Source organism: Rhinopithecus bieti, unplaced genomic scaffold, assembly GCF_001698545.2.
Source record: "Rhinopithecus bieti isolate Rb0 unplaced genomic scaffold, ASM169854v2 scaffold_28016, whole genome shotgun sequence".
In the NCBI taxonomy this organism is placed as follows: domain Eukaryota; kingdom Metazoa; phylum Chordata; class Mammalia; order Primates; family Cercopithecidae; genus Rhinopithecus; species Rhinopithecus bieti.
The window spans coordinates 315193-341320 of record NW_016813202.1 but is presented as its reverse complement, the minus strand read 5'-3'; the positions used below and the strand labels follow the sequence as shown (position 1 = coordinate 341320).

At 38.6% G+C, this 26128-nt stretch overlaps 1 protein-coding gene across 1 annotated transcript in view; it reads left to right on the top strand.

Annotated features, from left to right (window-relative positions):
* Positions 1-26128, top strand: part of SDCCAG8 (SHH signaling and ciliogenesis regulator SDCCAG8) — a 253839-nt gene that overhangs the window by 79994 nt on the left and 147717 nt on the right. The window contains 2 exon segments of the mRNA XM_017847791.1: positions 5425-5559; positions 8570-8686. Of these exon segments, the coding sequence (XP_017703280.1) occupies positions 5425-5559; positions 8570-8686 (252 nt within the window).

Below are 26128 nucleotides of genomic sequence, written 5' to 3'. Positions count from 1 at the left end.
TTTTTGGTAAGACAATTTGTTTTCTTTTGAGTATGTACCCAGTAATGGGATTGCTGGTAGAAAGGTAGTTCTCAGTTATTTGAGAAATTTCCAAACTGCTTTCCACTGTGGCTGAACTAATGTACATTCCACCAACAGAGCAGAAGTGTCCTTTTCTCTGTGGCTTCTCCACGGTCTGTTGTTTTTTAACTTTTGAATAACAGCCATTCTGACTGGTGTGAAATGGGATCTCATTGTGGTTTTGATTTGCATTTCTGTGATGATTAGTGTATTAGTCTGTTCTTGCACTGCTATAAAGAAATACCTGAAACTGGGTGATTTATAAAGAAAAGAGGTTTAATTGGTTGATGGTTCTGTAGGCTGAACAGGAAGAATGGCTGGGGAGGCCTCAGGAAACTTTCAGTCATGGTGGAAGGGAAGCAGGCATGTCTTCTGTGGTTGGAGCACGAGGAAGAGAGTGCAGGAGGAGGTGCTACACACTTTTAAACAGCCACATCTTGTAAGAACTCACTATCATGAGAACAGCAAGGGGGAAACCCGCCCCTATGATCCAATCACCTCCCACCAGGTCCCCCCTCCAACATCAGGGATTACAATGTGATGTGAGATTTGGGCTGGGGCAGAAGTCGAAACCGTATCATTCATGAGTGATCTTGAGCACTTTTTCATATGTTTTTTGACCATTTGTGTGTCTTCTTTTGAGAAGTGTCTGTTCATGTCTTTTGTTCATTTTTTAATGGGGTTGTTTTCTGCTCGTTCAATTGTTTACTTTCTTTTTTTTTTTTTTTTTTTTTTTTTTTGAGATGAAGTCTTGCTCTGTCGCCCAGGCTGGAGTGCAGTGGCGCAATCTCGGCTCACTGCAAACTACAGCTCCCGGATTCACGCCATTCTCCTGCCTCAGCCTCCTGAGTAGCTGGGACTACAGGCGCCCGCCACCACACCCTGCTAATTTTTTGTATTTTCGGTAGAGAGGGGGTTTCACCGTGTTAGCTAGGATGGTCTCGATCTCCTGACCTCGTGATCCACCAGCCTCGGCCTCCCAAAGTGCTGGGATTACAGGCGTGAGCCACCATGCCTGGCCAATTGTTTACCTTCTTTATAGATTCTGGATATTAGACCTTTGTGTGATACATAATTTGTGACTATTTTCTCCCGTTCTGTAGGTTGTCTGTTTACTCTGTTGATAGTTTCTTTTGCTGTGCAGAAGCTCTTCAGTGTAATTAGGTTCCACTTGTCAATTTGTGGGTTTTGTTGCAATTGCTTTTGAGAAGTTAGTCATAAATTCTTTCCCAAGGCCCATGTAGGATTGAGTGTTGTATAAGAGAGAATGGTATCAATAGCAAACAGCAAACAGCAAACAGCAAACCTGGCAAACACCAGAATATGGTGAAGGGTAAGAGCCCAGTTTCATTCTTCTGCATATGGCTAGCCAGCTATCCCAGCACCATTTATTGACTAGGGAATCCTTTCCCCATTGCACGTTTTTGTCAGGTTTGTCGAAGATCAGATGGTTGTATGTGTGTGACTTTATTTCTAGGTCTGTATTCAATACCACACATTTCTGAGCTAGAGTCATTTAAGACGCTTTTGTCCCTAGGAAGCCCTGGCTGACATTTGTCTCAAGATCCTGCTCTAAATAAAGATGTGTGAATAAAGAGCTGACAGTGGCCCTAGCACTGAGGTTCCAACTCTCACCAGGAAATGGCAGAAAATGGTTTTGAAGTAAAAGGATTTAGAGTTGAATCCAGCCTGACCTTTCTGTGACCTTGAACAATTCACTTAACCTCTCTAAGTTTCAGAGGAGTAAATGAAGTTAATACATCAAGAATTGATAGAATTAAGTGAGATAATGTTTAGAAAATATCTAATATAATGTCTGACTTACCATGGGCATTTAATAAAGTTTAGCTTGTGGCTATTGTTTTAGAGAAAGAGAGAAGGAGCCTTATTGGATAGAATTCTTGGCCCTTCATGTTAGTAAAAGCAGACAGACTTTTTTTTTTTTGAGACGGAGTCTCCCTCTGTCACCCAGGCTGGAGTGCACTGGCCAGATCTCAGCTCACTGCAAGCTCCGCCTCCCGGGTTCACGCCATTCTCCTGCCTCAGCCTCCTGAGTAGCTGGGACTACAGGCGCCGCCACCTCGCCCGGCTAGTTTTTTGTATTTTTTAGTAGAGACGGGGTTTCACCGTGTTAGCCAGGATGGTCTCGATCTCCTGACCTTGTGATCCGCCCGCCTCGGCCTCCCAAAGTGCTGGGATTACAGGCTTGAGCCACCGCGCCCGGCCACAGACAGACTTTTATATAAAGCCCAGCTTTACCTTTTACTTATTAGTTTGAATGAACTTGGGCAAGTTACTTAGTTTTCTGAATCTCATTTTTTCAAATAAAAATTAATTCCATATAATTCCTTCTCTAGGGGATTCATTTTTTATTTATTTATTAGAGACAGGGTCTCACTGTGTCACATAGGCTGGAATGCAGTGGTGTGATCATAGCTCATCATATCTTCCAACTACTTGGCTCAAGCAATCCCCCTGCCTCAGCCTCCTGAGTAGCTAGGACTACAGGTATGTGCCACCATGCCCGGCTAATTAAAAAAAAAAATTGTAGAAATGGGGTCTCATTTTGTTGCCCAGGCTGGTCTTGAATTCCTGGCAGTCCTCCTGCCTCAACCTCCAAAAGCAGTAGGATTCCAAGCATGAGCCACGCTGCCCGGCCTTTCTAAGGGGATTTAAAGAGAGAATGCATATCACACTGCCTGGCACAAGAACGTAATGACTAACCAATTAATTATAACATTGTAAGTGCTAGGTAGTTAAAGTTAGTGCTAGAACAAGAACCTCTGCTTTCCTAACAGTGGGAATACTTGTGAAACTTATAGATTTTCTTTCTGTTTTTTTTTTTAATTCCTCCCTTACTTTCTTTTTTTAAAAAATTCCATTTGTGTGGGAAACTGTAGGGGAACAGATGCCTTCTACCTAGACAGGTTTGAGTCACTCCCCATCAACAGCACTTGCTGTGAGTCTGTGTGCTATGTTCATTAGCGGTCCTGGGTTGCACTGAGCACTCAGCTTTGTTAGTTCATTCGGTCGTTGATCATTTATTTATTGAGCACCCCCTGAGGTCCACACATTTTCTCAATTGCTTTCCTTGACAGTATCCATTGTTAAAATCCTTAATCCTTATCTCTTGCATAGGGAGTACAGCTTCATACCATGTTCAATACACTAGGGACTGCTCTGCAGAAATTTCTATCAACCTCTCCCAACCTGGGTGTCCTTGTCTCTTCCTTGCCCCTGTCAAAGTTTAAAGGACTTACCTGATGTCAACGTCCTGGACATCCAGCAGTGTTGCAGCTGTGTCTGTGTTACTTCTGGCTCTGCAACAGATGTGGATGGAGAAGCTCCTGCCGTGTAATGTTGACTTCCAGATGGTGGGCGTGGGGAAAAGAAGGTGTGACAACAGGAGGGGAGACCTCAGAAAGTGCGCGACAGGAGGTAGCAGACAGGTAGTGGGCAAAGTAAGGAAATGACGGGTGGCAGAGGGAGGAATCCTAAGGAGCGGGAGAGATTTGTGACATGCCTTAGAAGAGAAATGGACTAGAATTTGTAATTAGCAAAATAAAAGTATATTTACTTCAAAAACCATACAATGTTAAGATGTTTACCGTCAGTTATATATGTCCACATAAATAAATAAAATATGATTTTTAGTAGCTGGTAATTAAAGTTTGTTGCTGTCATATGGTTCCAGAAAAACTAGAATTACACATTCATGATATGTGTACTCATGAACTCAAAATTTTAAATTAAGAAATTAAATTGATATTTTTGATTTGTTATATTTAACTTCTTTTCAACCTTAGGTTTATACTGTAATGTGCTCAAGAAAGTTTTTAGTTTGTTATTAGTAAAACTAATTATATGTGAAAATTAGATTTGTAGACAATCCTTTGATGATAGGGACATGTAAACAACCATAAGTCAAATATACAATTCTCCACTATGTTCAGAAAAGTTAATTAATATATCTGCCTAAATTATTTTCATAGGGTAAACTTTAACTAGTTCTGTAGTTCAAAGGCAGACACCTGTCTTTGTTTTATTGATCTAAGGGTCTTAATTTACTACAACTTTGGTTCAATGTTGATTTTTATCATAGAATTTTAGTAATTGATTTAAGTTATAAAACTGAATTCACACCCATGTTAGCATACAATGGTAAATTTCAAATATCATTATTTAAAATGTGTCACCAGTTCTTGTTTTAACAGATAAAAATTGGTAGGTATTCCTATATATTTTGCTGCATCTACATTTTAAAAACTGCCGGTACAGTAAGCAATTAAGAGCCTAGAAGAGCGACTTCCTGGAAAAGAACAAAACGTAATTGGAAACCAAAAGCTATAAAAGATAAATCTAAGATCTAGAAAGCATTTCTAATCTTGAGAAGAAAAACTGAGAACCTAATATCCATAGAGTCCATTGGAAAGCCATTTATTCTAATTATTTATTCATTCATCAAGTATTTGGTACCTCTTGAGGAACTTCTACTCTAATGAAGAAACAGACAACTAAAAACAGTGGGATGAGTACTGTGGTCGAGGTACACAGAGGTCGTGGTGTGACGGAGGTATATATGCTGAGATTGTAGGAGCACATGCCATAGTGATATTCAAAATATTAATCTCTACAGTGTGGGAAATGGTGAGAGTGGACACAGGCTACAAACAACAGGCATGACTGTCCAGTGCACACTAGCTGAGTATCAACCCTGAACATGGGAAGGGTCACCTATTTTGTGCTGGGAACTGGAGTCAAGGAAGACTTCCTAGAGGAGAGGAGATAATGGCTGAGCTGAAACCTATAGGAGAAATGAGGGAGAACTAGATAATAGGGGGTTGGTTGGGGTTTTACCAACAAAGGGCACTGCACAGAGCCTCGTCTTTGTTGGTTTTGGGGGAAGGGTAGTGGGACCCACAGCAGACCAGTTGCTCTCTGTAAAGAACTTCCTCCCTAACTCTCCCCATCTGTTCTTTTATACCTTCCATGTGGAAGAAGGGTTTAAGAGTTGTCTGCTTCTGTATCTCCTCTGAATGTATCTATGGCACTCTGTTTCATAACTTAATTGGGTGTTTGATATCTGTCACCTTAGGGTTTCAACCAACACCTTGATTTTATCACCTTGTTATACATTTTTCAAAATAAGGTTAGAGATCAGGGGGATGAATAGGAGAGAAGTACATGTTTCAGTTCACTGGGCATAGGTGAATAGAGGAAGGAGAAAAATGAACATACCCAATCCACAGAGAAATGGCTCACAGAGCCCAGTGACTGTGCTGAGATGCTATTAATTCAAGAGAAGTTTTAGTATTTGTTTTGTCAAATGACATTATTGTTTAGGACTTTTATTTTCCCTTACAGATGTTGATCTTGTCTCAGAATATTGCCCAACTGGAGGCCCAGGTGGAAAAGGTTACAAAGGAAAAGATTTCAGCTATTAATCAACTAGAGGAAATTCAAAGCCAGCTTGCTTCTCGGGAAATGGATGTCACAAAGGTATAGAAAGAGATTTTAGTGTAATCGTTACTTAAGGAAATATTTTCTTTGAAAATATGTACAAAACTCTTACTGTTATCAGGAGGAAGTTTGGAGTAGAAAAGTTTTGTGATTTCAAGCATAATAAAAGGCCACCTAACGGTTACTCAGCAAACATTCAGTTACTGTATGCAGCCCCTTAATGGGTATTGCATGTACAAGAATGAATTAGACACAAGTCATGGCCTTGAAGAGCTTAAGGGTTGAGTGGCGGCGACAGACTTACAAATAAATAAGAGTTATATTACTTCAATTATTGAATATTTGATAAATCTCATTTTTCTAAATTAATTAGCAGTGCCTTGTTTTTTCCATAGATAGCATAGGGTTGGTGTTTACAATAATTGCCAAAGACATATATTTACAACTTAAAAGGTGTGCTTGACATAAAAAATCTTCCACTTCCTACTCCTTTTCAGACTTGGTCATTAAAGTAAAGATTCTAATACTACATGATCTTATTGTATTGGTGCTTAAATTTATACTTGAAAATAGTACATTGTCTGTGCTATGGGCGTCACTGGTTCATGAATCAAGAACTAAAATGTTTAATGGTCTTTACTGGCAATGACTAAGATACATATTGTAAGAAATACTAGTAGTCCATCTAGATTTCAATAGTTAATTGCTTTAAAACAAAGAAACGAATAAAATCAATTTTTTTTTACCACTAAATACATAATTTGCTTAAAATACTCTTTCCATATTACCTTTTATTCCTCAATGTATTTTCCAAAATTTTGACATATTTGTAATGCCATTGTTGCTCTGTAATTCAGTAATTAAAATTAATTTTAACATATATTAGGAAAGGGAGCCATTTTCCCCTTTTTCTTGAGTTTCTATAATTCTCCATTTGCTTTTTAAAATTCCTATTAGCTAATGTAAAAGTGTAAGAAGCTCAAATTTTTGTGTGGAGATAGGGTGGAAGTGAAGGAGTTAGTTCAGAAGGATGGGAATGCTTAACCTAGATTTATAGGTGAAAGCTACGATAAGACAGTTTTCAGTTGTTAATAGAGAGGCAGCTTTCTGTTGAAGTGGGTACAGCAGAGAGAGAGTTCTCTGTCTCAAGAACTAGCTGAAAGGACATATGCATCAGAAGAGTGATCAGACTAAATCGCCTTGAAGTTGCTTCCAACGTGGAGATAATGTAGTTCTGGTTCAATTTAATGTGCTAATTTATTTGAAAAAGAATTTCAGTGTTGTGGATAAATGTAGCAAATGCTGAACTGAAAGTAGTAAAGCAGGGAATCGTAGGAGTAAAATGAAGGGATAAAATAATTTTAAATATGACCTGATGCTTAAACAGTTTTTACCTAACAAGTTTGTATTGGTGTTGGGTTTTAAACATCATGGTTGTATAATCATTATCTTCTGACATTGTCAATTCAGGGTTTTATTCCATTTTATTCATAGACATAAATAGTAATAGTGAACAATTGAGAAAGGAAATAAAGTATGGCTCCTCTCATTTTTTTTCCTGTCACTCTGAATTTGTAATTTTTATTTAGGTTTAAAATTAATAGTTTTATAAATTTATAATTTTGAAATGGGAAGAATAAACTCTCGCACACTGAAAGCATTTGAACTTTCAACAGAATTTTTAATAAGTTCATTATTGTTCTAGCTTTCTGAGGGCCACTGGGGAGAAGCCTGTTGACTTTTTCTTATGTCTTGTCACCATAGCTTTTAAACGTAGATTATTTTTAAAGTTATTTTTTAGGTTCTGTTTTGTTTATTTGGAGACAGGATCTTGTTGTATTGCGCAGGCTGAAGTGCAGTAGCTATTCACAGACACTAGCACAGTACATTGCAGTCCTGAGCTCCTGGGCTCAAGCCATCCCTCCGCCTCAGCCTCTAGAGGAACTGGGACTACAGGCATGCGCCACCATGCCCAGCTTAAATGCATATAGGTTTTATACCTTAGTCTGTTCTAATACCTCGGTAATGATGAAACTGATTTCTAAAGTTTCCAAAATCATTATTTTTGAAGAAATACCAAATACTTGAAAAGTTTCAAGAAAGCGTAACCATGAGATAATATATTAAGAGCCATATATTTGTAAATTAGAAGCCAGGTTAGCTGACTTCTACATTCACTGAACTTTCCATAGGTTCTCAGTTCTCTCAAAAGGCCCATAATCTGCTTATTTAGATTTATCTGCTAATAACACCTTCCAAATATATTTCCGTGTCTGTAGCAGCCCTAGATTGGAAAAAATAAATAAAACAAAGTTCTCAGTGTTAAGTATAGAGGATGATACGCAACACTTTTAAGATACTATGTATGTTCATTATTGATGCTATATTGTAATTATTTCCTTTTATATTGAATGTTACAGTCGTAAGTGCATAGTCTGCTTAGTTCCAGTCTATGGCTTTTGCCAGAAAATCTTCTTTAACTTGAATACCTGGTGTTGTGTATGATAAGATGACATCTGCAAACCTTGCAGTCAATACTGGATACTACAGACCTAAATATCAATAGTATGTCTATCAGCAGACAAAAATTCCTGTATACGTTTCCTTTTAAAGAGCGTAACTGACGAAGTCTTTAAAAGAAAACTTTGTCATATAGAGTGAATGTTTAACTGTATCAATGTGAATGAATAATAACATAGCTTAACATTTTAACTGCTAACTTTACCTATTTAAGAGTTAGATGATAGTGCATTTTGGTTGATAATATGCAATTGAAACCGTTATATAAAATAATCTCGGGCACATTACTTAAATTCCTTAGTTATGCATTTATTTATCTATAATTTCAAGTTGTTAGAATTAATAATCCCTGATGTTTCTTCTGAATCTTAACAGGCTACGTTGAGTATTCTAGTAGAAAATGGCATTCTTAGAAAAGTTTTGTTGTATTTTATCCATATGACCTCTAGGGGGCACCAAAGGATCTAATTGCAGGCATTGCCTGGAAGATTCCAGCAGGTAATCATCCGGTTTTTACAATCGCTAACAGGTGTGTGGAGAAATGCGCTATCAGCTGAATAAAGCCAACATGGAGAAGGATGAGGCAGAAAAGGAGCACAGAGAGTTCAGAGCAAAAAATAACAGGGATCTTGAAATTAAAGATCAGGTAAGAGAGGACACAGCATAATTGCAGCAATTTAGATATGAGTAACATTCTTTCTCAAGTTGATGTTGTTTTATTCCTAAGTTATTTGTTTGTATTGTTTCTAACTAATGGGATGATCCAGTTTATACTGTTACGAGAATTTCTTTTATAGTTGCCTAAAATTATCACCTTTCACATGAAATGGTGAGAATACAACAGCGTGCATACACAATTCCAATCTGACAGGTCATAAATATACATTTGGATATGTGTATCTATTACTTACAAAAGTAAAAAGAAATGTTCTAATGCACAGTTTGAACCTAAAATATACATACATAAAGTTCTTGAAAGATGCCAACTTGAATCCAATTTTAAATGAAAAAGTTTAAAATTCGTAAGATGAGATGAGTTGATATGTAAATATGTCAATCAAATTGATTGTTGGCAGAGTGAAACCAGTTTTAGCTGAGATAACCATGAATACGTTTGTTCATGAAGCCTAAATACGGTGACATTAGAAATGTTAGTGGATAAAAGCTGCGTACTTTAACTTCAGTTTGAACAGATGTTTTATGTTATATCTTTATTGAGATGAAGTAGATACTCGAATTTTAGTTGACAACATGGTTAAAGTTTTTAGAGAGGCAGTTCTAATAGGCTGACTTTTGATTTTCTATTTTTATGTTACAGTACAGGACCTTGAAGGTTTTCATTCTTTATGTTCAATGAAAGCAGGTTGTTTATTCAATGAAAATAATAAGACTGGGTTCTTAGGGTCAATATTTTAAAATAATTGTTTTAGAATTTAGAAGGTCGCTCCAAATAAATTTTTTTCAAATATGTTTCTAGTTCGAGGTTTTTCATCGTATTTTCCAACATATTTTCTCTTTTGAGCCAATGAAGTCTTTACAACAAATGACGCAAAGACGATTGGGAAAAGTATTGAAAACGAAAGTGATAATGAAGATTAGTACAAAAAGCTTTTCAAGTCATAACTGAAATCCTTAGTACTAAATTAAAATCTTGGCAGCCCAAGTAAAATTCTGCGTTTGAACCACTATATTTGGTGTTGTGATAATGGGTTTTAAATTTTCAGAAGACTTTTAATTATTAACATGTGCAAATAATGAAACATTTTATTTCATCCAGTTGGGGGCGTGCCTGATAGTGGAATGGAAAATGCTTTCTATCAGGGACTGAAGGCCTAGGTCTACTGAGTTTATCACAGATAACTTTTCTTTCGTAATATATTGTAATTTTTTTTAAAGGAATCATATTGGCATACTTTTGGTCTCTTGTATTATTTGAGAGCATTTTGACAGCATAATATTTTGGACTAACTGGAAAAATACGTCAGGAAAGAGTCTCAGTTATTTAAAATTCCATTATAATTTTCTAGAGGAAAAAAAAAACCATCAGGAACAATAAGAGTATAATATCACTTGTAAAGGAATAACTTGTTTAGAAGCATTTGCAATATTAGAAGTATTTGCAGTATTAAATCTCATTTTAGTTAATCCGTGATGGTATGGAGGCTAAAGTTGCCAGATTTACAAGGAGCAGTTTTCATTTGTGAACATTTTCTGATAATAGTAAAACAATAGTAGTTTTCATAATGACATTTAGTGGTATGTTTTTAGATAGAGATGTGCCTTTTTAGGAGAGTCATAGCTTTAGGAATAAGACCTCTGAACAGTTACAAGATGTTTGTGATGTGATGTGATGTGATGTGCTTGTTACCGTTTTTTTTCCCGACAGAATGTGAGGAAATCTTATAGGTCTTCTTTTAACTATTTTGTACTGAACAGACAGTTTCAGAAAAGAAAGTAGTGGTGTCTCATTCCATGGATGATTTGGAGGAGCAAAGCAGCAATTGTTCTTTGGTCTTTCAGCCATGACCTGACCTTCTGTCTGTGAGACCAAAGAACTACTTTGCTTGGCCACCATCTGCACTCAAGAGAGAAATTTACATTTAACTTTTAAAAGCGGGGCATGTTGAGCATTTATCTGAAATGCCTGCAATAATAGAAAGTAGATTAAATGTTGAAGTGTTGTGCATCTTACAACTCCACATCACAAGCAGGCTATCTGTAGGTTTGCAAACAAGGTGTTCTTCATAATATAGTCATTTTATTCATGTTTTAGTTCATCTGACCACTTGATACATTTTTTAAGTAGGTGGGAAACTGTGAGATTGGAATGTGTGAGAACAAGAGCCTTTTTGATGTATACAAAATAGGGCAAATGGTTGACCACCAAAATAATTTTCCTTGTGACCTGAGCCTTGGCTCTGGCATAATTAGAAGGAAAGGTTAGGAGAGTAACAATGGCAGCCTCTTTCACCCACTTTCTTCTTTTCTTCGTTATATTGTGTCAGGAACCGATGGGCGGATTATCCTTCCCATCAACTCCTTTGTATCTCTTCAGCTTAGATAATTCCTGTCAGCCTCAGAGGATGCTTCTTGCACCAGAAAAAAAAAAAGGCGTTTGGTATGGAGGAGAATGTGAAATATGCACTTTGATTTTTATTAGAAAATTTTTTAGGCAATGGTTATACACACACTCGATCAGGGGAATTTAAAAGCATATATGAGGGTGCAGGGAATATTGTAATGGGTCCTCACGTTTCCATCACCTACACTCATCATTTTTCCAATCCTCTTCCACAATCCTATTCCATCTATCTCACTTTTTTCTCTCCACTTCTGTCCTCATCATCACCTTCATCTTCTTTGTCATGTTTTTTCTGCTCCACCTTCTTGTCTTCATCTTCTTCCTCTTCATTTCTATCTTCTTCCTCTACCTCTTTTTCTTCTTTTGCAGAAGTATTTTAAATGGATCTCAGACCTTATGTTATTGTACTCGTAAATACCCATGTGGATCTATGAGGGATATTTTTACATACTATGTCATTATCATACCTACCAATGTTAACAATACTTCTTTAATATCAAATAACACCCAGCCTATATTCACATTTCTTTGTCTCAAAAATGTTTCTTTTACAGTTGGTTTATTCAAATTAGGAAAACAAGTATGTTTTTGTGTGTTAGAATGATCTGGTGTTACCCATTTTAATAGGAAATAAACAGAACTCTTAGTAAAATTTCATCTTTCTTTGTTGTTGTCTGTTACATTTTGTACATAATGTTTTGATTGTGCTTTATTTTTATAAAATGGCTCATTATCATTCTAAAGAGGCATAAATTAATCCTACAGCAAACTATTTGAAGGAAATGGCTACCACGCGGCATTCCCGATAATCACATCCCAAAAGGAGCTTCCTAGCATCTGAAACCCCAAATTCATCATTCATTTCAGAGCCTTGTGTTTAAGATTTGGAAATGTTGCAGGAAGCGCTAACGTTGCACGGATGAGCTGACCTGAAAGCAGTGATGCATACATAGAGTTTTTTGTCAACTTCCCTTTTGGTAAATGAATGTCAGAAAATGATTCTTTATAGCCCCTAACCTTTGATTAGGACCCAGTGCAAAGTGAAAATACAGAACCCTTTTGTTCAGAAAGCAGGAAAGAAGTGACAGTAAAAAGAACTAAAATATAAAGTATTTTCCTTTCTTCTTCAGTCTGTCTCTCCTTGCCCCTCCTCCCTCACCAGCCCGGGCTGGACATGCCTCTTTTTATTTGCTATTTGATGTTAGGCTTCTTCAGCGTAGGGATGATAGTTATGGGGGAGTGCAGACCCCACAGGTGCCCATGACTGGGTGTGCGCACGTGGCCTGTCAGCTTCTGGGTTCTTCTTTCCTCTAGCCACAGGATCTACATCATGTCCCAGCGTAGAGCAGGGGGTCATTCTCCCCCGCCGCAAGGAAGTCAGACAGGTGACCCCTGAGAGACTGCAGTCTCCATACTGCAACACATTTGGTGTCTGGATCGGGGTGGGTAAGAGGCTCTGCACGGAATCCACTGAGTGTGCTGTGGTACTGTCAGCTTGGGGTGGGAATTCTTACCTCCCTGTCCTGCTCTAAGATGCCAGGGATGGGCACACTTGACTCAGTCCTCTCTAAACACACATTCAGGATTCTGCCAGGGGCAAAAGACACAGCAGAACACACACCTCCCCCAGTGACATGCCCTGGTCCCACCCTGAGTGGAGGACCCCACCCCAGCAGCAGGGCAGGGCGGGATAAAGGAAGCTGGAGAGGAGTATATTTCTGAGAACTGCCTAGGGCTGCACTGAGGCAGTGGAAAGATGAGACCAGATATAGGAGTTCAGTCTCCATTGTTCCATCAGAGTACACCTACAAAACACAATTCTAGCGGGGCAGTGGCTCACACCTGTAATCCCAGCACTTTGGAAGGCCGAGGTGGGCGGATCACCTGAAGTCGGGAGTTTGAGACCAGCCTGACCAACATGGAGAAACCCTGTCTCTACTAAAAATCAAAAAAAAAAAAAAAAAAAAAAAAAAAAAAAAAAAAAAAAAAAAAAATTAGCTGGGCGTGATGGTGCACGCCTGTAATCCCAGCTACTCAGGAGGGTGAGGCAGGAGAATCGCTTGAACCCGGGAGGCAGAGGTTGTGGTGAGCCGAGATCGTGCCGTTGCACTCCAGCCTGGGCAACAAGAGTGAAACTCTGTTTCGGAAAGCAAGAACAAATAAAACACAATTCTAAGATAAAATTGCTGCTAATTTCAAGACATTGACCACAGAGTGTTAAACTGCAAGTCTAAGCGCCCTTTGAAATAACACGTGTGACTGCACTGGTCACGTGCCCAAGAAACTGCCATGACCAGGGGGTTGGGCAAATGGAGATTTTGCATACTAATATATGTGTATATACCCCCACTTACATACACAGACACATATGCATACTCAATATGCTAATGTGCCCAGTATTCATAAAAAAGTGTTAGCCAGCTACAGCTCATAGGTCAAATCTGGCCTGCTATCTATGTTACAAATAAAGTTTTATTGGAAGTCGGCCATATCTACTCATTTCTATATTGCCTATTGCTACTTCCTGCAACAACAGCAGACTTGAGGAGTTGTGGTAGAGACCATATAGCCCACAAAGCCTAAAATATTTACTGTCTGACCCTTTACAGAAAAAGTTGCCAATCCTTACCTTGAATATAGAAATACAACTGTATTTTTTAAGTTTCCTCTGAGTTACTAGGATGCTGAGCTTTGAGTTTGAAGACCCATGTGTCTTAAATAATAACAATGGTTTTAGAGTATTTTGCAGTACAACAAATGTGCCACATCTTTGGTCTCTTAAAAATCTAATGGCATTACCAAGTGAGTGTATCACTGATAATCATGGCATTCTCTTATTAGTGTCACATGACTTACTAGTAGCTTGAATGGGAGTGTAAATACAGTATTATTTTATATTTGATATTTACAATTTTGATTTTAGGTTGGTTCTAATTTTATTTTTCAGAGATAAGGCTGATATAGAAAGCTTTTTTTTTTTTTTTTTTTTACTGGTATTATATAAATTATAATTTTGGAGTTGTGGCTACTATTGAGTAGAAAACATCAAGTTTGAAATGACTTTAATGGAGCAATCAAAGCAAATATTTAGGGTGGGGTATCTCTACAAAATAAATAGATCTGAAAATTTTGGCTGGAAAAATGAGGGCAAAAAGGGATTTGAGGGTTGCTCATATCTATAGCAGTGGTTCAGCACTTGGACACTGACATGAAGGATGGAGTGTAGCGACACAGAAATTATCACCTAAATTCAGTTGAATTAACTAGACTGTTGGAAGAAGTGCATCTATATTGTATGTCTTTGTGTAAGGAGAAGAAGGCCTGCCTCCAAGCCCTAAAAGTCAGTCCTGTTTTCTTTTTTTCTTTTTTCTTTTTTTTTTTGAGACGGAGTCTCATACTGTTGCCCAGGCTGGAGTGCAGTGGTGAGATCTTGGCTCACCGCAACCTCTGCCTTCCAGGTTCTAGCAATTCTCCTGCTTCAGCCTCCCGAGTAGCTGGGACTATGGGAGCACGCCACCATACCCGGCTATTTTGTTGTTGTTGTTGTTGTTTAGTAGGGACAGGGTTTTACCATGTTGCCCAGGCTGGTCTTGAACTCTTGAGCTCAGGCAGTCCACGTGCCTCGGCTTCCCAAAGTGCTGGGATTACAGACGTGAGCCACCACTCCTGGCCTAAGTCAGTCCTTTTTAAAGTTAGAGAAATATAAAAGCAATAAAGAAAAGTTGAAGAATTGTACCTTTTGCTTAGGGAAGACTTCAGCATTGCTTCATGTCTTCAAGGATTTGACAGATTATTTCAAGGAAAAAGTTAAACACCTGATTTGAGTCTTCAATGTGGACAGAACAAGAACAAAGGGATCTAACTACAGCAACTACAAATCACAATAGCCTGAGACAAGAATTTTCTGACACGAAGAAGATTGAAATGGCTGCAACAGGCCATGGAATCTTTTCCCTGGAATTTTTAGTTTTAAATAGTAGCAGCAATATGATTTACCCGAAGACCCAGCTTATGGACCTCTGAGGTCCGGTCTTCTATTTGATTCTGGAAGCGTCCTAGAAAGACATTGTTGTGTCTTCTAAAAGTGGATAACAGCAGTGTTAGTCTTTTCTACTTGAAACCTAGCACTTACAGATTAAAGTAAAATCCTCTTCCGTTCTATTCTCTGCTTTGTGTCTGTAAAGCTATGTACTCTTTTTCAGAAGGTTTTTGGGGAATATGCTAAGATAATGGATGACTTCTCAAGAGCCAGACTTCAGAAACTTATCCAAGTACCACCTGCAGTCTCACTTCTCCCTCTACAAAATGACTGGGAGAAGGACCATTTGGGCCTGCCTTTGGTACGTGTAATCACTCGGTCCTGGTGATGACAGAGTTGCTCTCCAGTATTCTTCACACCCTCTTTCAGTCTGTAGGCTTAGCACATTCTTGTCCCTGCTCCTCATGAAGACAACAGCAGTTCCAGAGGGCTTGGCTTACCCAGACCAGTATGCTAGACACTGTGGGGGTAATAACTAGGAGACCCAGATCCTACCCGTAGGGAGTTTATATTCTAGTTGAGGAGTCAGAGTACACATTCGAACATGCCTTAAGAATACTTGCAAAGCAGCATATCGACAAGTGCAAATTAATGTAGTGTGAACTTCATGCTGGCTACAGCCCATGAGAGGGAGAATCTGGTTCCATGTGTGTGATGCAATAAAGCTTTTTTATAGCATCTTCTCCTAAGTATGCCCTAAAGCATTGTTCAGCATACTTAGATAAATTTGTGTTCTTATCACAGCCTAACCAAGAATTCTGAGAAAATTCTTCAGCCTCACATATGTCTAATAAATCAGCCTCTTTTGTTCTTGTCCTGGATGATGCTTGAATGGGACAAGTAGGATTTATTGGATTATGCAAATAATTTAAAATATGTTCATTTAATTTCATTCATTTAATAAAAGTCTAAGTTATTGATTGAACTTATTTTCTAAAACACTGTGCTGAATTACTTTCTTCATTTAAAATCATCACGTTTTGGTAAAATCACAAAATTAGCAGTAAAAAATATAATTCAATTTTTCTGTCTAAAGGAGCAGTTCCAAATCAATCCAGCGAATAATACCGAGTTGGAGATCATTGGGGCATTTAACATTTAGTCACTTTGTTAATGATTTAGGCAGTTGTTTTCTGAGGCTGTGTAAGTATACCTCATTCATACACTGTGTTTTCAATTAACATGCTCAAAAAAGAATCTATTAATTCCTACTTGTCATTTGATTTTCCAACAAAGATGATAATGCTATTCAACGTAATAATTTTTTTAAAAAAATCAAATGTATAAGCAGAGACAATACCTCAGAAAATAGCAATTTAGGTATATTTAGAAGATAAGAGTACAAATCGCAAACAAAACCAGCTTTCTTAGAAATAATATGCCTTATAGGAGAAACATTAAGAAATAAATGTTTGCCTTTGGATGGGAGTAGAAAACTGTAAACTGGACTCTAAGAATATTCCTGTGTGCCTTGAAGAAATAGAATGTTTGCTATATTTTCAGTTTCAGTGGATGACATGTATTTTGGTTCTTTGAACATTTTTTTGCATGCTTGTTTTGACTGTAAAAGTTGACTCACCAGCCAACTGCCAACTTTGCAAAGTGCCTTCTCAGGTACCAACTCTGCAGTCTGGTAGCTACCAGGTAGTGGCAGTTCTTTGAATGCATCCATGCAGGCCAACAAGCTGAGAGACATTAGAGATAAGACAACTACGTATGCTTTCTTTTTGTTTATAGTCCAGAAATATTAGTACCAATATCCAATATTAATATTACTAATTACTACATATGTATACATTTAAAAACATTTATTGTATAAACATAAGTACATTAACAGAAGCCAGTAATTCCATCACCCAACAGTGCAAATTGTTTTTATTTTTCTGTTTTACCTTCCACTTTGTGTACATATCCATCTGTGATATTTGCAAATATAAATAGATTCTAGTTTTGGTTTTTGCATTTTTCATTTAACATTATCTTAACCATTTTTTCTGTGTTGCTCCTTATTCTTCATAGGGATCACTTTACTGTGGCCATTTCCATGTACTTTTAAGGGAAAATGATAGTAAGTTAGATTTTGAGAACGGCCACTATGACAGATTTAGAGCCCTTTTGCCCTAAACTTTGTATGTTGCTTTAATTCAATAACCATATATTATGTACACTCTACTTGGCTATAATCAATTTCTGTCAGAAAGGAGTATGTAAGCCAGGTATGCCAATAAATATATGTCAAAGAGGACATAGTAACTATCAGCAAAATGCAAAAGGCATGGGAATTTGGGAGGGAAAGATAACATCCTTGCAGGATGGTTAGAATGTTGCCCAGGGCCAGACATGGTGGCTCATGCCTGTAATCCCAGCACTTTAGGAGGTCAAGGCGAGCAGATCACTTGAGGTCAGGAGTTCAAGACCAGCCTGGCCAATGTGGTGAAACCCCGCATCTACTAAAAATACAAGAATTAGCCGGGCATGGTGGTGTGCGCCTGTAATCCCAGCTACTCGGGAGACTGAGGAAGGAGAATTGCTTGAACCCAGGAAGTGGAGGTTGCAGTGAGCTGAGATTGCACCACTGCCCTCCAGCCTGGGTGACAGAGCGAGACTCCATCTCGAAAAAAAAAAAAAAAGAATGTTGCCCAGCATGGATAAAAGAAGAAATTTATTTGGTTAGAAGTTTCAACATGGCAGCTTGAGCAAAGGAATGGGGGTGAGAAAGGAGGGTGCATTCAAGAGCATATGTGTCTTTTGATTCCATAGCATTTTTGTATAACTGACCTCCATATTTCAAGTGCCACTTCTCTTCTATAATAGATTGCCCATAGAAAAAAGGTTTCAGTAATACTCAGAATCCCAATATAATTGTCTACTTATAATATACTGCATGCCCTGCAGTCAGGCATAGAAGTCATGTTATCATTTGGGAATGTATGCATATGTATTTCATTTGGTTTGTAGTAGTTTTACATAACGGAAAATCTTAAGATTTTCAAATTTCAGATAACATAAATAAAATGACATTTTATTTACGGTGTTAGAGTCATATAGGATTGTTTTCGTAGAAATAAAGAATTGACAATTATCTTGATTTGTGGAAGATGAGCACATGACTGTTGATGAAAGGTGAAACACAGATCATACAGGGTACTACTTTGCCTAAGGACCATGAGTGCAAAGACTTGACTTTCTGATTTGGCTTTTCCAGCTAACTTCTTTTTTTTTTTTTTAAGAAAAAAAACTCGCTCTTTCGCCCAGGCTGGAGGGCAGTGGCCAGATCTCAGCTCACTGCAAGCTCCGCCTCCCAGGTTCACGCCATTCTCCTGCCTCAGCCTCCCGAGTAGCTGGGACTACAGGCGCCCGCCACCTCGCCCGGCTAGTTTTTTGTATTTTTAGTAGAGACGGGGTTTCACCGTATTAGCCAGGATGGTCTCGATCTCCTGACCTCGCGATCCGCCCGTCTCGGCCTCCCCCAGCTAACTTCTTGAGCAAACCTCTTGGAGCCTCGGTTTATTTCCCAGTGAAGTGAGAAGCTTGGACAAGTGGTAGCAAGGTTTTTCTCTAGCTCTAAATTCTTAACATTTCTAGAAACACAGGGAATATTTCTTTGCCCCTTTTAATTGTGAATTCAATATTCATAAAATCAATAGAAATTGCATGGAGCCTCAAGTTTTACTCTGTATTTTCCAGTTATTCACTCTCATTTTATAAACATGACACTTTTGTTAAGATTATAAAAATGAATTTTGACTGTTACCTGCAATTTTAGATATTTTCGTTATGATTGGTAATAGAACAATAAAATGTCCAGCTTTGTAAAGAGTTAAGTCTACTTACAAGACAGACATCATCTAATTTGCAACAAGGATTAAAGCCCCACTCTGAATTAAAATTTCAGTTCTACTGGAAAGATTTGAGGCGCCAGCAAAGTGTCAAAGGTAGTATTGTGGGGGAGTAGCCAGCTTTTACAAGACCTGTGAAAGTAAATCTCTTTGGCCAGAGTTTCTCAGGTATGTGAACTTATGATGATCAGGAATACACTGGTGGATTCCCGCTGGAGAAAGCATTAATAGTTAACGCTTTCACTTTCTGTTTTCACTTGGTGCCTTCATAAATGCAAGCATGCAGTGAAAAGCTGTGGCAGTTCTGGACACAGATGACCTAGAATATGATCATCTTAAGATTTTGCTTTGGGGGTTCTTTTTAAAATAAATCATCAAAATGAAACCAGAAACAATTTTGCAATTGTCTTAGAAGTTTTACAGATCCCCGGCACGTTTTCCTGACCCTCACTGGAGTTCAGTGTGAGACAGAACACCCTACACAGAGATTCCTGATCTAACTCTAGGCTGCTCATGAGTGTTAATGAATTGCAAGGTGTTTAGAGCTTTCATATTAGTCTTCTTAACAGATGGTCAAGTTAATTTAACTCTTTTTGGTGTTAACATCTGTACTTAAGTGGATTTGTTACACTTACATTTAGGAAAAAGACAAGAAAGCCGCAGGGTCTTTATTTCTGGCCTGCCTTCTGCCATCCCTGAAAATTTCTGGAGTTCCCTATAGGAATGGAAAATTCTTCTTTGTATAAAATCTCTCTACTTATAACTGAAGTCCTGATACCTTCTCTCTCTTTCTCTCACCCTCTCTCACCCTCTCTCCATGGGAATAAATTATACAAGTAGTAGTATTAGCCTCTCTTCATGAGTCAAGCTGTCAATGAAAGTTCCCATTAAAGTGCAAGGGGATGCTCGTATCTTTATAGAAAGTGTGGCTGCCAAGGAAACAAGGGAGGTAAAAATAAACTTTTAAGGAGATCTTAAGATGGAAGAGAAAGAATTGTTCTACTCGAAAGATCATTGCAAATGCTACCTTTTCTGTTGGACTCTTCTCTCTTTCTTTCTTTATTATTATTATTTTTGGATTTGGGGCTTCACCCTGCTGTCTAGGCTGGAGTGTGGTGGCTCGATCTCGGCTCATTGCAGGCTTCACCTCCTGGGTTCAAGTGATCCTCCTGCCTCCATCTCCCAAGTAGCTGGGACCACAGGTGCATGCCACCATACCCAGCTAATTCTTTTTGTATTTTTTGTAGAGACCGGGTCTTACTATGTTGCCCAGGCTGGTTTCGAACTCCTGAGTTCAAGCCATCCCTCCACCTCTGCCTGCCGAAGTGCTGGGATTACAAGCCTGGGCCACTGCACCTGGTGTGGACTCTTCTTTAGCTTGCTTAGAATGTTCTGCAAAGAAATCTGAATTCACTCATATGGAGAGGTGATTGTCATATCCTAGTTTGCATTAGAAACTTAAGGTGTCATTTTCAACTAAATTTATCATAGAACTGTAGGAGGATCAGTGTTTCTTCTCTAATTTACTGAAGGTCCACTATGTGTATAGCAACTTAAGCTATGCAAAGTTTTATATAATAAGCACCAGACGTGTTTCATTTTAAAGGTGGCGTCAACACAGACTAACAAATGGATCAAATATCTGTATGTATTTTAAATCCATATGTAGATATATATCTTTCTATATATCTTATTAATCTATAACCTTAATGTGACTTACTGATGATTTTTCTTAAGCAGAACATGAAGTTTGAAGTATCTCAATGCTGAATTTGACATACCATAGACTTATTTCAATGGCTAGGAGAGCAAGAAAGATGCTAGAATTATCCTTAGTTATAAAAACAAGAAGAGAAAAGAAAAGTAGCCGGTCGTAGCGGGGAGCGGGGAAGTGGGAAGAGAAAATGGGAGAGATTTTAGAGGAAGACATTCTAAAAGCATTTATACTAAGAAGAATTGGACTTTTTTTTTTTTTTTCCTGTTTACACTGCTTCACCTTAAACAGTAACTCAGAAGAGGCAAACGTGACCACATATCCATCAATATAATAATACATCAGGATTTTCAGAAGGGAACCACGATAATGGATTTTAAAAAACTATTACTGGTATGAAAATCCTTTTTCCCCTACAACCACTGCTGATTGTCAAGAATAACTTCATAATAATAAAAAATAAAAATAATAAAAAAAAAGAATAACTTCATGATGGACATGGTGGCTTATTCCCATCATCTTAGCACTTCAGGAGGCTCGAAGCAGGAGGATCGTTGAGCTCAGGAGTTTGAGACCAGCCAACATGGTGTGACCTCGTCTCTACAAAAAAAAATCCAAAAATTACCCAGGTGTGGTGTCCTGTGCCTGTAGTTCCAGCTACATGGGAGACTGAGGTGGGAGGATCACTCACACCCAGAAGGTCAAGGCTGCAATAAATTGTGTTCGTGCCACTGCACTCCAGCCTGGGTGACAGAGCAAGACCCTGTCTGAAAAGTAATAATAATATATAATAATAACTTTATGTACCTTGGCATTTTTCAGAAGATGCTTCTTATCCACATAACAATGGAATTTATGAAAGTAACTTTTGGCCCAGGCGCGGTGGCTCACGCCTGTAATCCCAACACTTTGGGAGGCCGAGGTGGGCAGATCATGAGGTCAGGAGATCGAGACCATCCTGTCTAATACGGTGAAACCCCATCTCTACTAAAAATACACAAAATTAGCTGGGTGTGGTGGCACGCGCCTGTAGTCCCAGCTACCCGGGAGGCTGAGGCAGGAGAATCGCTTGAACCTGGAAGACAGAGCTTGCAGTGAGTTGACATCATGCCACTGCACTCCAGCCTGGGCAACGGAGCGAGACTCTGTCTCAAAAAAACAAGAAAATGAAAAAAAAAAGAAAGTAACTTTTGTCTTTAGTCTTTCCTATTTCAATGGCCTGGAAGGAAGGGCCTCACATAATAAAGAGCAATGGCTTGGTGGGCACCAAGGGTCAAAAAGACTTTAATAACTTCGTCCACCCCTCCATTCTGTAGATGATAAGACAGTGAGTCAGCTGGGAGTAATTACCTTATTTCCATGCAGCCATTTATTTAACTAATAGTTAGTAATAACCTATAATGTGTTGCAAACACATAGGCATGGGGATTGCAATGAAAAATATAAATCTATTTACTGCTCTTAACAACTCTTACAGTCTGGGGAGGAAGGTAAATGTGATGGGGGTTCAGCGAAGGGTGTGGCCTACTGTGGTGGGAGAGGGTCCAGAAAGATTTTACACATTTACAGCCAATTGATTTTCAGCAAGGATAATAAAACTCAATAGAGAACAAACAGACTTTTCAGTAAATGGTGCTGGGAAAACCTGATACCCACATGTAAAAGAACGAACTTGGGTTCCTACGTCATAGTGTAGACAAAAATTAACTCAAAACGGATGAAAGACTCAATGTAACAGCTAAACTTATCAAACTCTTAGAAGAAAACATAGGCATACATCTTAGTGACTTTGGATTGGGTAATGATTTCTTAGGTATGACACCAAAAGCACAAAGAACAATAGAAAAAAATAGATAAATTGAATGTCACCAAAATTAAAAACTTTTGACCTTTAAAGAACATTATCAAGAAAAAACAACCCACAGAAAGGGAGAAAATTTTTGGTAACTCCTGTATCTGATAAGGAACTTGTATCTAGGATATGTAAGGTACACTTACAATTAATAATAAAAAGACACCCCAATTTTTAAATGGGCAAAAGACCCTAATAGGGTTTTTTAAAAGAAGACATGTTAATAATAACTGTATTATTAACAAATGATGAATAAACATGTGAAAAGATGCTCAACATCCTTAGCTATCAGGAAAATGCAAACCAAAACCAAGATGAGAAACCATTTTACATCTACTTTAGATAAGTATAATAAAAAAGACAGATAATAACAAGCGTTGGTGAGGATGTAGAGGAACTGGAACTCCCCCATACGTTGCTGGTAGAATTTAAAGTCATACAGACTGAAAAACATTCTGGCAGTTTCTCAAAATGTTCAACATAGAGATACCATATGATCTAGCAATTCCAGTCCTAGGTCTATACTCAACAGAAATCAAAACATGCTACTCAAAAACTTCTACGTGGATGTTCATAGCAGCATTATTCATAGTAGCCCCAAACTGACAACACCCCAAATGTCTATCAACTGATGAATGGGTAAATAAAATGTGGGGTGTGTGTATATACATACATATTACATGGCAGTAAAAAAGAATGAAGTAATGATACATTCTACAGCATGATAGACTCACAATTGAAAACATCATATCAGGTGAAAGAAGCCAGTCACAAAAGACAACATATTGTATGACTCAATTTATATGAAATGTTTAGAATGGGCAAATCTATAGAGACAGAAAGATTAGTGATTGTCCAGGTCTGAAATTGGGGACAAACGGGAGGGACTCCTGAGGGCCATGGAGTTTCTTTTGGGGTAATAAAATGTTCTAAAATCGATTGTGGTAATAGTTGCACAACTCCATGAATGTACTAAAAACCATTCAATTGTATACTTTAGGTGGGTGAATTCTATGGTGTGTGGATGATGTTAATAAAGCTGTTATTTTAGAAAAAATTATATATCATCCGAGTCGTATTTTAGCCCAGTCTGGAGGGAGCACGAGAGTGGGAAGTGAAGGCCATTCAGGCAAACGGGACAGAGTCACAAAGGCACTGTTCTGTGTGTACCTGGAGGGCACAAGGGGGTGCAACAGATGAGGAGGGAAAGACAGAGCCCCACAAAACTGAAATGATGTGCCAGAAGTGGCTGTAAGGTCCTTAAAGTCAGGGTCTTAGCTTACCTTTCATCGTGTGTCCGGTACTCAGCACAGAGGAGACTTACCGCAGATATTTATCTGTTGATTGAGTGAATGCATAGTGAGCTGAGAACAAACCTTAAATACTTAGTGATAGTACCTAAATGACATGACTGAACTTCTCACTCCTAGGTCAGTCTTTGTTGTGCTATGTCTGATGGAAAATTGTAGAATCAAGATGAGAATAATTCCTTTTATAATGATATTCATGTATTAGCAGTTATATATGTTGAAAATGCTTGATCAGTCTTTTTTATATTTAGTTGTTCTAGTACGTATGTAATGGTATCTCATTGTGGTTTTAATTTTCATTTCCCTAGTGATGAATGGTACTGAGCATTTTTTTCAGATGCTTTTCTTCTGTCCATATATCTTCTTCACATATATCCACTGCTACCGTCGAGTTCAAGGTACTGTCATCTTCAGCTGTGTTATTGCAATAGTCTCTCTTTTTTTTTTTTTTGAGATGGTGTTTCGCTCTGTCTTCCAGGCTGGAGTGCAGTGGTGTGATCTCAGCTCACTGCAAACTCCGCCTCCCGGGTTCACACCATTCTCCTGCCTTGGCCTCCCGAGTATCTGCGACTACGGGCACCTGCCACTACGCCTGGCTAATTTTTTTTTTAATTGTATTTTTAGTAGAGATGGGGTTTCACCGTGTTAGCTGGGATGGTCTCGATCTCCTGACCTCATGACCTGCCCATTTCGGCCTCCCAAAGTGCTGAGATTACAGGCGTGAGCCACCACGCCTGGCCAGCAATAGTCTCTTAACTGGGGCTCCCTGCTTCTCCCCATCTAGCCCCTTCGCAGCATGAGGGCCAGAAAAATTCTGTTAAACCTATGTCAGCCGGGCAAGGTGACTCACTCCTGTAATCCCAGCACTTTGGGAGGCCGAGGCAGTTGGATCAGGAGGTCAGGAGTTCAAGACCATTCTGGCCAAGATAGTGAAACCCTGTCTCTACTAAGAATATAAAAATTAGCCAGGCGCAGTGGCAGGTGCCTATAGTCCCAGCTACTCGGGAGGCTGAGACAGGAGAATTGCTTGAACCTGGGTGGCAGAGATTGCCTTAAGCCGAGATCGTGCTGCTGCACTCCAGCCTGGGCAATAGAGTGAGACTCCATCTCAAAAAAATAAAAAATTAAAATTAAAAAAAAAAAAAACAACCTATGTCCGATCTTGTGACCCTTCTGAAACCATCCAGTGGTTCCTACCTCAGTAACAGTCAAAGGCAAAGTCTAACAGTGACCTCCGAGGTGCTAACCAGTCTGCCCCCACAACCACTTCGGAGCCTTTGGACTCACTCTTCTCTTCGCCGGGTTCTCTGGGCTATCCTGTGGATCACAAGATTAACCCTTCAAGTCATCGCTGAAATCATCTCTGTGAGATTTTCCTGACTACCTTGTTTTACGTTGTAAACCAATTTCCAAGTGCTCCTGCCCCCTTTCTGCTTTATTTTACTCCATATCTTACTCATTTGTTTATTATCATCTTTCCTTATCACAACATTAGCTTCATAAAGTTATGCCCTCTTTAGTTCATACTCAGCACTTTCGCAAAAGCAAAACGTGAATTGCATGACATTGTTCTTCCATTTAGCAATTTGGAATGGCTTCCCATTTGCATTTAGAAACACGAATCCAAACTCCTTTCTACAGTTTACAAGGCCCTGCATACTCTCCCCACTGCCTGTCTTTCCACCCTCTCCTCATGCACCCTTCTTCTGTCCATTCACTGGAGCCTCCGTGGTTTGCCTTTAGCTTCTCAGACATGCCACGGCCTTTGGACAGACATCTTCCACATTTATTCTTTCCTTCTCTTCCTCTGCTTAACCAGCTCTTTTGCCTTCTTGTGGTTTCCAATTCAACGTCTCTACTTCACTGGCTACTAATGTATACTCTGTTATTCTCTCACAGCACCTCATTCCCCTCCTTCATGAAGCTTATTATAAGTTTTTATTATTTTATTGTTCATTTGCTTTTAAACAATCAGTTTCTTCCATTAGAATGTAAGTTGTTTGAGGACAGAGACTTTTACTGGTCTTATTCTCTTTTGTATTCTGGTGCTCCAGTGCCCTGATTGCAATTGGGGTCACAGTAATTGGATGGATAGGTGGGTGAAGAGATGGCCAAGTGACTGCCTCAAGTAAATTTCTCATTTTACTACCCACTACCTACTGAACCTGAACAGGTTACTGAAAATGTGCAAGCTTCAGTTTTCCTCTTTGTAAAATGAGGATAGATACAATTCCTACCTTATAGGATTTTGT